The sequence below is a fragment of the Lynx canadensis genome, chromosome D1, assembly GCF_007474595.2.
Source record: "Lynx canadensis isolate LIC74 chromosome D1, mLynCan4.pri.v2, whole genome shotgun sequence".
Taxonomy (NCBI): domain Eukaryota; kingdom Metazoa; phylum Chordata; class Mammalia; order Carnivora; family Felidae; genus Lynx; species Lynx canadensis.
The window spans coordinates 105,258,400-105,271,077 of NC_044312.2; the positions used below are offsets into that span (position 1 = coordinate 105,258,400).

Below are 12,678 nucleotides of genomic sequence, written 5' to 3' on the forward strand. Positions count from 1 at the left end.
AATCACCCATATTACAAATGAGAAAATTGAGGCCCCGAGAGTGGGACCCCTGTCCAATTTAATGGCACAGGAGTGAGTTCGCCGCAAAGTTTCCACCCAGCCTTGCCTACAGGCGCCCTGGACCTCTTCCCAATCCTCGTCTCCCCCGGGAACGGGTCACCCACCCCCTTCCCTTCTCTGCCTGCACACTCTTTTCCTCCACCCCGGGGGAGTAAGATTGCACGAAAGGCAAACGCAGCCCACGAACGAGCCATCCCCCCCGGGGGTAAATGCGCCAAAGCGCTTTGCGCACGCGCCTTGTAAGCCCAGCCCCCTCGGGCCGTCGATCCCGCCTCTCCGCGCAACACCGACCCGGTCTCCCCGGCAACAGCCCCTCCTGCCCCACGCTGATAGGGCGGCCCCTGACGTCATAGGACCGCGCCGGTAGCCGCAGAGACGGTCGCGGCTGCACGTGGGTGAATTTTGGCAACTTACAGGCCCCACCATGGATACACCGCTCAGGCGCAGCCGGCGGCTGGAAGGCCTAAACCCTGAGTCCCCCGACACCCCCGCCTCAGTTTTACAGGCGAGACGGGCCCTTGTGGAGTTCAGGTCGGACCCAGAAGAAACGAGGGAACCCGGGTCACCTCGGAGTGCGCGGCAACCCGGCCTGGAGTCCCCCCGACGTCAGCCGGAGACAAGCCCGGGATCGCCTATTCTACCGCAGGGTGCAGGCTTGGGGTCCCCCCGAAGGGAGCCAGAGCCGGGCCCAGGGTCCCTCCAGCGCCAGCAAGATCCAGGCCCGGAGTCGCCCCCAATACTTCCGGAGTCGGGTCCAGAATCCCCCGGATTTCAGCCAAAGCTAAGTGGGGAGTCCGCAGAGTCCTCCCAGGCCCATGAAGAACTGGACTCGGAGTTGGCCCTGAATAAGAAGGAGCTGACCCCGGGGTCTCCCCGACATCAGCTGCAGCCGGGCCCAGCATCACCAGAACCTTACCTGGGTCAGCAAGCGCCGGGTCCGGAGCCCTCGCGGCCACTACAGGAGCTGACAGCGCAGTCACCCTGCTCCCCCCGGGGTCAGCATGAGCCGAGCAAGCCACCTCCGGCCGGCGAGACGGTGAGAAGCGGCCTCGGGGCAAAGAAGCGGACGAGCTCTTCAGCCCAGGCCCCAGCGTCCAAGAAGTTGAAGGAGGTGGAGGAGGTTCCTGTAATCCCTAAGGGAAAGCCCAAATCGGGGCGGGTGTGGAAGGACCGCTCCAAGAAAAGGTGAAGTTGGAGACCGCGGGGCAGGGGTGTGGTTCTCTGTGGTGTTGGGGTGCCAGTGCCGCCGGGAGACGTGCCCTGGGTTGGAGAGAGTTCACATTTTGGGGGTCTCACACAAACAGCTAATTATAATCAGAATGTGGTAAAATGCCCCGGGAACCCAGGGAGGGTGAGACCGTGCCCTGGAAGGTTATGTGATGCTTTCCTCCTCAGAGTACCTCTGGACCTCTCCTGTAACACCTTATTTGTGTTTTCCTTCAGCAAGCATTATCTTTGCCCTCTGCCTAGCGAGGGAAGCAGAAGCGAGTAAAGCAGCCATAACTTGATAAAAAGCCCGGAGGCCTTCACCACCTTGTATCTGTTAACAGTTATTTGTCTCTGTGATAAGAAGTATTACCAAGCCCTGAGTGTATAGAATACTGCTAAGCATCTTGGTGAGGGTTGGCCAGGGCAAAGGCCTTGCAAAGAGAGGGATCGGCATGCGTCGTGGCATTTAGTCTGCACATCAGTACCGTGAAGCAGCTGGTGTTAAGATTCTGCTTGTTTTACATATGAGGAAATCAAGGCTGTGGGGAGAAATGGGGGGGGGGGAGGGGATATCAGACGATAGGTCAGGAGTGAAAGCCCAGAGACCAGTAAGGAGGCGGTTGTAGTAGAAATAAAACAGGTTCAGAAGCTGCAGGCCGGGCTTGTGGATAAGAGCCAGAGGGCCGTTGAATTGATGTCTGGGGTCTTTGAGGAAGCAGCTTCGGCGGGTGATGAGTGGGCCCAGAGACCGGCGAAGTAGTATCTGCAGCAGGAGGTATCCGAAAGGAGGCCTGCGGAGGGACGCAGTCAGCTGGGAAGGCCTGGCCGCAGCCCCACCTTCCAGACTGATGTCAAATGGCACCTGCACAGGACTCCTTGGGTGTGCCGTCTTCCTTCTCTGAAGGGTGGCGTTTATTGGGTACATACCATGCGCTAAATGCTTCTCCAGCCTTGTCTCCGTTGATCATCCCACACCCTTCGGAACAGGAGCCATTCTCGTCTCCATATAACGTGGGAAGTCGCCGAAACCCAGGCTACCTCGCCCAAGGTCACTCAAGTAGTAGGCAGTGGATTCAGGCCCTGAAACCCAGGCCGGCCTGCCTGCCTGCCTTCAACCTCCAGGTAAAGCCAGTGCTCTGGAACCGCACCGCCCCAGTAGCTAAGCCGCCGGGCACGTGTGGCGATTTAAATTTAAGTGGATTAAAATGTAAGAACCCCCAAATTCCAATTCCTCCGTCACACCAACCACATTTCACGTGCTTAGCTGACAGCGACTGGAGGCCACCTTACAGGACAACGTAAATACAGAGCATTTGCAGCATTACAGACAGTTCTGCCGGCTGTGCTGCTCTAGAAACATGCAGCATTGTGTCCTGGGGCTCTGTGTGTGTCCAAGTCCCCACTTCCTTGTCCCTTTGGGTTTCTCGCAACTGGGGTAGGGAGGAAGTCTGTGCTCAGCCCCGTCCTTTTGGCCTTAGGAAGCCAGGTCTTCAGCACCGGGTCCTTGGGGAGAGGGCGAAGGAGCAGCGTGTGTGTGTGTGTGTGTGTGTGTGTGTGTGTGTGTGTGTGTGGAGGGGCGGGGGGTGTTCTCGGGTCAGAACTCGGCCGAAGGCGGACAGGCCTGGGGTCAAGGTCCAGGCTGTGCGTACCAGACTCCTGCGGAGCAAGAAGGCGGGGAGATGACCCGGGAGAGCAGAATTGATTGACCTTTCCCCACGGTGGGGAATGGGCTCTGCCCTGTGTGCACCACAGCCTTCAGAGGCTGGGGCGGGCCCGCTGACCTCCTGTGACCACTTGGGGTCCCATATAAAGGACCAAGAAGTGGATGAAAGTGGATGAAAAAGAGCTCTTTTTCATCCAAGAAGTTCATCCACTTCTTGGATGAAAAAGAGCTCTTTCAGAAGTCAAGAAACGGGTAGGGGAGGCAAAAAGGCCACTAGGAGAGGATCTGCTAAGGAGAAAAGGCCCACGGGACACCCAGGAAGACTTTAGATAGTTCAAGGAGAAAGACCTATGGAAAAGGGGAGAGCATAGCTAAGTGAACCCCCATGGTCTCATCACCTGCTCAACTTTCTTTTTCTTCCTGCAGTATTTTCCAGCACATCCTAGATGGATCATTCCACGTGTACATCCTTGCAGTATGCATTCTAACAGAGACCATCCCGTTTGTCCTGTGACTGTAATGTCACTCTCACACTCAGGAACACCAGGACGTCCCCGATACCTTCTAATGCTACTGCCCCTTTTACATTCCCCCTACTGGGGAGAGAGATTCTGAAGAGTTCGTTACAGAGGCCCCTCACCACCCGCGCTGTTCTGAAACAGAACAGGCCAGCCCCGGAGGGAGGGAGCCCTATCTCCAGAAGCATTAGTGCCCAAGCTGACTTTGCTTGGTGGAAGCAGCAGAACTTTACAGAAAGGCTGTGTGGTCTGGACTATGGTCACAGACAGCCTTCAGTCTTGACTGCCGTTCAGGTACAAGGTGACCTTGGGCGATGATTCAACCTCTTTGAGCCTTGGTTTGCTCCTCTGTTGAATGGAGAGGACAAAAGTACCTGTCCCAGAAACCCATAACTAGGGCTTAAGAAATGGCAGCCGGCATGAGTGGGGCCCATTCCTGCCCCAAGTTTCTGCAGACCCGGAGGGCTGACTGCCTGGCAAGCAGGCAGGTAGGGATGTCATTCTCCCTGGGTTCTGGGGTAGAAGGTCCAGAGCCGAGAAGAGAGTGGGCATTGGCGCCCCCCACGGACTACAAGAGTGCCCGTCATCTCCCACACAGGTTCTCCCAGATGGTTCAGGACAAGCCCCTGCGCACATCCTGGCAGCGGAAGATGAAGGACCGGCAAGAGAGGAAGCTGGCCAAGGACTTTGCTCGGCACCTGGAGGAGGAGAAGGAGAGACGCCGGCAGGTGAGGGGCCAGCCAGCCGGGCTGAGGCTGGAGCTCAGGGGCCTGATCCGGTGACTGCTGTGATAGGCCTGGGTGGGGGAGAGGGGGACTCCCACCTGTGCCCAGAGGGAGGCAGGGCACCAGGCTAGAAGCAGAAGTGGGGTCTGGGACCCCAGGTAGGGAAGCCCAGTGGAACGTCCAGCTTTGCCCAGGGCTCCATATGACACTCGATGATGGGGAGGAGCCCGGGACAAGGCCCCGCCCCCAGTGGCCCTCACTGATGATAGAAGCATTTGGTGAGATGGGCTTAGGGTCCTTGCTCAGGTGGAAAAGCTTCATCCCCGGAATCATTGCCATCGTTCTCCAAGAAGCAGCCACCATGCATCAGCAAAGCGGATACCCCACACGTTCCTCCGGCTGTCTCCCGGACGTTCTTCCCCAGGCCAGAAATGCCCTCTCAGAGGTTCCCGATCTCCGGGAAGCCCCAGGGTGGCACACAGAGAATATGGGTCAGGGACCATCACACCAGGACCGGCATTACTGGAGGAATGTCACTTGCCTAGTGAACCCAGGGTCACCGGAGGAGTGAAGCACCTCACCCCGAGTCCGCTCACTGAGGGAAAGGGCTGAGCCAGTCATTCCGTCATCCGTCGCCTGCTTCGAGCCGCCCCAGCTTGGCCCGTGGCCGAGGCCCTGCAGATACCGAAGCGGCTGCCGTGTGCCAAGTCCTTGTCTCACTTCCTGTGTGGCCCTGACTCCCTCTTGGGCAACACAGGCCTTCTTGTCACCGCCCCTCAGGAACGCCCCTGCCCAGCCGGTCCCCTGATGGGAGCCCAAGTCTCACTTCTCCTTTCTCCCCGGGGGCCCAGGCCACCCCTGTTCCGCTGAGAGGCCAGGCGAGGCTCCTGACCATACAGCGGCCTCGGGGCCGACATCCCCTCGGGCCCCACCAGGGACAGCAGTCACCACAGCCAGAAGACACTGGACTCCCCATTCCCAATACAGACTCCAACTAGATTCATCTTTGAAGTGCTCCCAGGAGGCCGGGTACCATTCCAGGGCCGGTGCATGTACTCATTCATTTATTCCTCAGGACAATCCTATGTAACCCTCCTCACTTTGAAGATGGGGCGTTGAGGCACAGAGAGGTTAAACAAGTTGGCCAAGGTCACTCATCTGGAAGTAGCAGAGTCGAGATTTGAGCCGGGGCCAGATAGCTCAGGAGCCTCTTCTCCATAGCCTCCACCCTTCCCAGCCCCACGCCTGGACGAACCTTAGGGGAGACCCTGAGGAGGTGGGAGTGAGGGAGAGGGCCAGGCCACCCCTCTTCCCTGGCATTTGATGAGGGGCTGGTGCCAGGGGCCGTGGTGCACGTGCCCGAGTTTCCAGGTAGGGAACCACCTGTGTCTTCCCTCCCCCGACCATCCTCCTATCTAAGCCGCATAACCAGGCACCTGCCTTGTCCGCTGCAGTCAGGAACTTCCCGCCGTCGTGGGCCTCTCGTCCCACGGGCATACCTCTTCGCTGGCCCTCCCCCCGCCACACCACCAGCGACAGTCAGGCCGGGGTGAGAGGGCCTTTCCTCCTCCCTGGGAACTCAGCCAGCTCTCACTCTGGGGCCTAAGAGACCGGGGCTGCCTCAGCTCCTAGACCCAAATCCCCGTCCTCTGTGTGTTCCAGGAGAAGAAACAGCGCCGGGCCGAGAACCTGAAACGCCGCCTGGAGAATGAGCGGAGGGCAGAGGTCGTCCAAGTGGTGAGTGTTGTCTGGCTCGGGGGACCTGAAGCACGGCCAGGCTGGGCGCTGTGTTCGAGAGACCTCGGCAGCCCTGCCTCGCGGCCTCCACTCCTGCTGCGTATGACCCAGGCTCCTGTGGGGAGGCCTCCCTTCCCGGGGCGCAGGGCAGAGACTACAACCGCACTGACGCCTTCTCCTCACCCCACCCCCAGATCCGAAACCCTGCCAAACTCAAGCGGGCAAAGAAGAAGCAGCTTCGCTCCATCGAGAAGCGGGACACGCTGGCGCTGCTGCAGAAGCAGCCCCCCCAGGGACCAGCGGCCAAGGTCTGAGGCCGGGACACTTAGAGGCCGTCTGTGGCCCACCACTGTGTCAGACACCGCACTTCTCCGGCCGCTGGTCACGTGCCTCTGCGGGTCTCGGCCCTGCAACTCTAGCCCCACTCCACCCCACCCCACCCCAGAGGGGCTCTGAGCCTTTGAGGAGTCTGGGGCCCGGCAGAGACTAGAGGAGGGAAGAGGTTCAGCACCCCCCGCCTCCTTCCCCCTCCTTCTTCAAGTGCCTTGCAACCAAGAAGAGTAAATTCTCTGGTTCCTCGGGGAGCTAACATCTGGAGGGTGATTCCCCAAATGTGTGTTTCTGTCTCAAGGTCATGGGTCCAACCCAGGCCAGGAGGCTGCAGTCAGGAACCGGTTCCCCTCACACCATCCCAATGGCTGCTCTGGGTCCCTCTGCAGCCCACTGACCCTGTCGCCCGGCAGACTGAACCCAGCTCCCCTTCCTTTTCCACACTGAAGGATTAAGGCGGGGAGGTTGCAGGGAGCCAGGTTCCCCCAGCTCCCTCTCACCTGTACCGGACGCTGCAGAAGCCCCAGAGATTGGATTCACGCCACGCAGTCTGCATCAAAGATATTTATTGAAACACTGCTGTATACAGGCTCAATTCTAGGTATTGGGGAATATAAAGGCCCCTGCCCACAAGGAGCTTTCATTCTGACGGAGAAAATCTAATAAACAAGGAAACGGCATTGTGCGTCAGGCGGCGACAAGTGAGGGGAGGCTGGCAGGGCGCATGGCGAGGTGTTAAGAGGGGTGTCTGTTCAGCCAGCTGTGCATCTACTATCCGTTTGCTGAGCACTTACTGTGGGCAAGGCCCAGCACCGTGGCAAACAGTAAGCTGGCCAGCCCAGTCTCCAGGACCCCAGCCAGGAGCGGCACAGGCAGCACTGGACCGAGAGCCCAGGAGGGTTTCTCTGCTCTCCCACAGACGTTTCGTCCACCAGTTACTGGCAGAAACTCTGTGCCTGGCCTCGGGACAGACCTAAGCGCAGCGATCTTTGTCCTCCAGTCCATGGTGGCAGAGGAAGCACGCGGCACAGTGGATGTGCTACAAGGGAGGGACGAGCTACCCCTTATATCTGCACATTGGAAGGCACAGCTGCCCAGTGGCTGCTAGTCGGGAGGTGGGTTGCAAAGATTTGGGGATTACCAGCATTGCCCACAGGGCATCCCATGGAATATACCAGGTTTATACAGGTGTCAGATTCGCAAGGAAATGTCCCGTGCTGGGGTCTCCGAGGCTGCCGTACACGTTGAAATACTAAACAATGAGAAGACCTTCAGCAAAGATGCCCATTGCATTTGGGTTAGCCCCGGTTGACCACGACAGCCCTCGCTTTTGCTACTTTATAAGAAAAGCCTTATAGAAAAGGCCTTGCTTTTCTACCTGGGGCAGTGGAACGTGTGATGGTTCATGGTCAGCGTGCAGACCCTGCACTTGGGGCACGTGGATGAACCTCCACGTGCCTCAGTCTGATCATGGAACCTACCGTCCAGATTGTGAGATAAAGCGTCTAGCTCAGTACACGGTGACTGAGGGACTAAATGAAGAGGTTAGACCAGGCCAATGCTTCCCAAACCTTTCCCCTCTGTCTTCTACCCCAAAACCCATCACTGGTTTCATGTGAAAACACTCCCCTCCCTCCCCCTCCCACCATCTGACAAAGTTGAGCTTCAGGGGGAGTGTGTCCTGCGTGCCTCCGGAGTCCATTGCCCAGTCGGAGAAATCTTGTGGTTTTCACTGTGTGTTGCCCCTGCGCCGACTTCGTCTCCGGGGAGCTTGCTAGAAATGCAGAATCTGGGCGTCCCGCCCCGCCTGCCGCCTGCCTAGGATTCTGAGAAAGACCCAGGAGGCAGAGGAGGCCGGGCGCTGCAAAATGCAGATCCCTGGGTCGCTGCCTGACGTCGCCCTCGGGACGCTCTCGCTCTCGCTCAGCATCGCCGCCCTCCTTTGCCTCCCGGGCCGGCGAGCCCCGGCCGCCCTCTTACCCCGAGGTGGTGCTCAGCGCCCGGTTCAGGGGGCCGCTCTCGTCCTGGGACCGGGCCCGGGCCCTCTCCGCGGACGCCACGCGGCCGCCGCACAGCCAGGCGAGCAGGCGCGGGGGCCCGGCGGCCGGGCGGCCGGGGGCGGGGCGGGGGGCGGGGCGGGGGCCGGAGGCGCGGCGGCGGCGGCTGCTCCCCAAGCCGCCCAGCTCGCTGTCGTCCAGCAGCACGCTCTCCAGCACGCTCCGCAGCGAGCGCCGCAGCTTGCGCAGCACGTCGGGGCACGTGAGCACGTAGAGCAGCGGGTTGACCACGCTGTTGATGAAGGCCAGGCTGGTGACGAAGGGCAGGCCGCGCCACACGAGCGGCCGCAGCGTCGCGTCGGCGTGCGCGCGCGCCTCCAGCAGGCTGAACACGTGGTAGGGCCCCCAGCAGAGCGCGAAGGCCGCCACCACGGCCGCCACCAGGCGCACGAAGCGGCTGGGCCGCCGGCGGCCGCGGTGGCGCAGCTGCACGCTCACGACCGCGTGGCTGGAGGCGATGATGGCCAGCGGCACGACGAAGGCCAGCAGGAACTTGCTGACGGCCAGGGCCGCCTGGCGCGAGTTGCACGTGGCGTCGCGGTCGGGCCCCGGGTTCAGGAGCAGCACGTTGTAGTAGCACATGATGCGGCCGTCCAGCCGCGGGATGGTGTCCCGGAACACGAAGTAGGGCACCGTGTTGAGGACGGCCAGGGCCCAGAGCACCAGGCAGACCCTGTGGGCCGCGGCCACCGTGCGGTGGTTCTGCGCCCACACGGGCCGCACCACCTGCAGGCAGCGGTCCAGGCTGATGGCGCTGAGCAGGAAGCCGCTGGCGAACATGTTGAGGAAGAAGACGGAGGAGTGCAGCTTGCAGAAGGTGGTGCCCAGCTCCCACGAGTGGCCCACGGCCAGGAAGTAAGTGAAGAAGGGCAGGGAGGCGGTGGCCAGCAGGTCGGACAGCGCCAGGTGCAGCACCCAGGTGGTGACCACGGTCTGGCGCATGCGGCAGCCCACCACGAAGAGGATGAGTCCGTTCTCCGCCAGGCCCAGCAGCGAGGCCAGCCCGTGCAGCAGCACCGACACGTGGTCCATGTAGCGGATGCTGGAGTTGCTGTGGCTTTGGATGCGGCTCATCTGCTCCAGGATGGGGCAGAGCGGCTTCAGCGTGACGTTGGCAGACATGGCCGGCTCTGCGGTGGAGAGGAGGGGGTGCTGAGGTAGGCAGAGCGAGGGCAGCAGGGGACCCCCCTCCCCAGGGGATAGGAACCTGACCCGTGAATGGTATAGATGAGGCCACCGGGCACCAGTGACATTGAGCCAAGGCAGTCAGGTGGGGGAATAACATCCCAGCTGCACGCCCTTGGGCGAGCCATTTAACCTTCCTGGGCCTGCTTTCTCCTCTGGGACACGGGCATCTGTCATAACAAGACCTAGCTCCTAGGGCTGTTGGGAGTGTTCAATGAGCTAATATACATAAACATTTAGAGCGGAGCCTGGCACACAGGAAGCACTGCGTCAGTATTGTGACTGTTGTTAGCAGGTCCCCTAAGGTCACATGCGAGGCCAGGCCATGCAGGACTCCCAATCCCCCGGGGCCACTGGGGCACAAACAAGGCCCCACCTGAAGGACTGGGGTGAGTCAGCCGGCCTGGGGGATGGGAGTGGAAGGAAGAGGCTGTGCCTTTAAGACATGCGCCCTCCCTGTCCACAGCACCCCCAGAGCTTGCCTCTCTGCAGCTTCTCTGTGCAGCCCTTTGCTCCCACAACCGTGGCGTGTGGGGTATGTTGACTTTGACCGGTGGAGCCAGCCCCTCCTCTCATAGTTGGAGAGGAAATAAGATAAGAGGAGGGAGAGAGCTAGGCATGAGAACTACCAGACTGGGGCTCTGGAGGCCCAATGGGGCTGAAAGACTGCCATCTGCCCAAGGGCGCTGGGCCGCCCTCCTGCCCCAGGAAACCCATTCCTTTACTGACTCACGCATTCATTCAGCAGGTAGTGATTGAGAAACTACTCAGGTAAGCGCTGGGGAAGCCAGCCTCTGGCAGATGTGCAGACACCCCAGATGTGCACACCCACAGCTTCATCAAAACCCCAAGACTTCCTGATGTGAGGCTGGTTGAGATCCACAAGGGCAGGGGGGCAGGGGGGTGGTGGGGGAGGCTGCCGGCAGGAGGCATAGGATGGCTGGCAGGGATTGGGAATTCAGATTCTCCTGAGGCCCCACTATGCGCCAGAGATTCCAGTAGGTCCTTTACATAAGCGCTCTCTTGCTCAGGACTCTAGAAAAAAGGCACTAGAGGGGCGCCTGGGTGGCGCAGTCGGTTAAGCGTCCGACTTCAGCCAGGTCACGATCTCGCACTCCGTGAGTTCGAGCCCTGCGTCAGGCTCTGGGCTGATGGCTCGGAGCCTGTTTCTGATTCTGTGTCTCCCTCTCTCTCTCTGCCCCTCCCCCGTTCATGCTCTGTCTCTCTCTGTCCCAAAAATAAATAAACGTTGAAAAAAAAAATTAAAAAAAAAAAAAGAAAAAGAAAAAAGGCACTAGACCTTCACTCCATCCCATTTTACAGGCGTGGAAGCCGAGGCTCAAGCCACCCAAATAACAGACAAGCGGGGAAGCAACAGTTTAACGCTCACTGTGTTCCCTTTCCTCTACCTCTGCCGTAAGCAAGAAGATAAGGAAGCGGGGGGTGGTCTTCAGTACTCACATTTCCAGGGGTAACACTGTTGGCCGGGATGAGAAAACCCACAGTCTTCTCCAGGTAGCATGGGCCTCTGGAAGGCGAGGCCCCAAGAGATCAGACTAGACTCTTCCAAGCAGATGAGCCCCAGGATCGCAGGCAGGTCGGGGCGGGGGGAGCAGTTGGGCCCGTGCTCCCCAAGAATGCTTACGCTTCTCAAGCTTTACAGTTTGCAGAACAATTAACCGGTGACCCTGTGAGACCCCATTTTTCGGAAGAGAAAACTGAGGTCCAGAGAAGCATAGCAACTTGCCCACCATTCCTCAGCTGCGGTGGTACAGCTGGGACTCCACCCTGCAGACAGATGAATGCCATCCCCTCTCTGCACTGGAACATTCCCTTCAGCGCAGCAGCCTCTTGCCAGGTCTCATGGGGATGCTCAGAGAGCACAGTCCTGCTACACCCTGGGGACCCATCGGGATCAGTCTTTCTGGCTGCATGGAGTTGGCCCCCAGCCTCCTGGGAGTCTTGTGGAGCCCAGCAGCCAGGGTCCTGCTTTGGGCGGGGGTTAGGGGCAGGGAATGCAAGCTTTTAGAGTCAGTTACCCTAAGACTGCCGCTGTCATCCTCCCACCCAGACTGCTGTGAGTCTGGAAAGAGAGGCTTTTGTGCTTACCCCTGTGCCCTCTGCTTCTCTGAGCAGTGTGTCCCCTCCAGTCTTCGGGAAACCCAGCCCTCTGCCATCCTGACTGTTAAAACTGTGCCTTCGTGGATCCAGAGAGGGCACTAAGGCTGCCGAGCCCCTGGGCTATTATTGCTTCCTTACCTGGGCACAGAAGGAGCACAGGATTCCAGCCCCAGAGACAGCTTCTGGTGGCAGCCAGACGAGTCACCGAGTCACCGAGTCACCAGCAGGCAGAGGCAGGGGAGTGGGGCTGAGGGAGGAAATAGCTATCAGCTCCGGAGTGTGTGTGTGCGTGTGTGTGCGTGCGTGCATGTGTGCATGTGTGTGTGTGTGTGTGTGTGTGTGTGTGTGTGTTTAGGGGTGGGGTCTGGGGAGGCGGGGACAGCGGAGGCTGACTTGTCACACTGGTATTCCAGTAACATTTATCTCCATCAATGGGAAAGGGACGTAACTGCCGGCAGCCCGTGCTCAACCCCCTCCCTTTACACAGGAGATTTGGCAGAAGCCCCAGGTCGGTACGCGTGCCCGTGGGGGAATGGGAGTGTGCATCGGGGGCTGCATTTTCGAGCGACCACTGCGTGGGAGAGAGGCATGAGGAAGAGGACATCTTGGGCACATGTCCACCGTCCTGGCTGCCCTCTCCTCACCCCAGAATCCTCAGGAAAGCAGGGCGCGGCAGTGGGCAGAGCGGGGCCGGGCCAGCCCTGCAGCCGCAGCTGGGAGGTGAGCCACTTCCGCTTGCCAGGCCGGGTTTGGCCATCCGTGAGCAGAGCGACAGCGTCTACCTCGAAGGCTTGGCAGCGAGGTGCCTCCGTTCACAGAGCGCCCCGCACACGGGAGGTGCTCTTAGAAGTCAGTCCTTGTCCCCTCCGGGGAGGAAATGGGTAGAGGCTATAGGGCGAGGGCAATACAGCTTTTATTTAAAGTGGGCTGTGAGCTGACAGAGCTTTATAAATTTGCATTTAATTGCTCCCCAGGTCCTTGCTGACCAAGCTTCCCGGGGTCAGGAACCATTTCTTCAAACCCAGCGTCCCAGCACGTCGGAGGGTCTCAGTAAAACATGTTTGAAACCCCAG

At 59.7% G+C, this 12,678-nt stretch overlaps 2 protein-coding genes across 4 annotated transcripts; one reads left to right on the forward strand and one right to left on the reverse strand.

The window, feature by feature from the left end:
- The first annotated feature begins 412 nt into the window (after positions 1–412).
- CCDC86 (coiled-coil domain containing 86) lies at positions 413–6,922 on the forward strand. Its single transcript, XM_030331974.2, has 4 exons — positions 413–1,245; positions 4,049–4,178; positions 5,838–5,912; positions 6,107–6,922. The coding sequence occupies exons 1-4, from the start codon at positions 485–487 to the stop codon at positions 6,224–6,226; spliced, it is 1,086 nt and encodes a 361-aa protein (XP_030187834.1). The 5' UTR covers positions 413–484; the 3' UTR covers positions 6,227–6,922.
- Positions 6,791–11,927, reverse strand: PTGDR2 (prostaglandin D2 receptor 2). Of its 3 annotated transcripts, none has more exons than XM_030331972.1 (3): positions 11,744–11,927; positions 10,946–11,012; positions 6,791–9,429 (listed from the first exon to the last, which is right to left on the reverse strand). In XM_030331972.1, exon 3 carries the CDS (start codon positions 9,419–9,421, stop codon positions 8,219–8,221), a length of 1,203 nt encoding a protein of 400 aa, XP_030187832.1. In that variant the 5' UTR covers positions 9,422–9,429; positions 10,946–11,012; positions 11,744–11,927; the 3' UTR covers positions 6,791–8,218. The 3 variants fall into 3 exon arrangements, with proteins under 3 accessions (XP_030187832.1, XP_030187831.1, XP_030187833.1); XM_030331971.1 differs by having other exon boundaries at positions 10,946–11,172; XM_030331973.1 differs by lacking the exon at positions 10,946–11,012.
- Between the last annotated feature and the right edge of the window lie 751 nt (positions 11,928–12,678).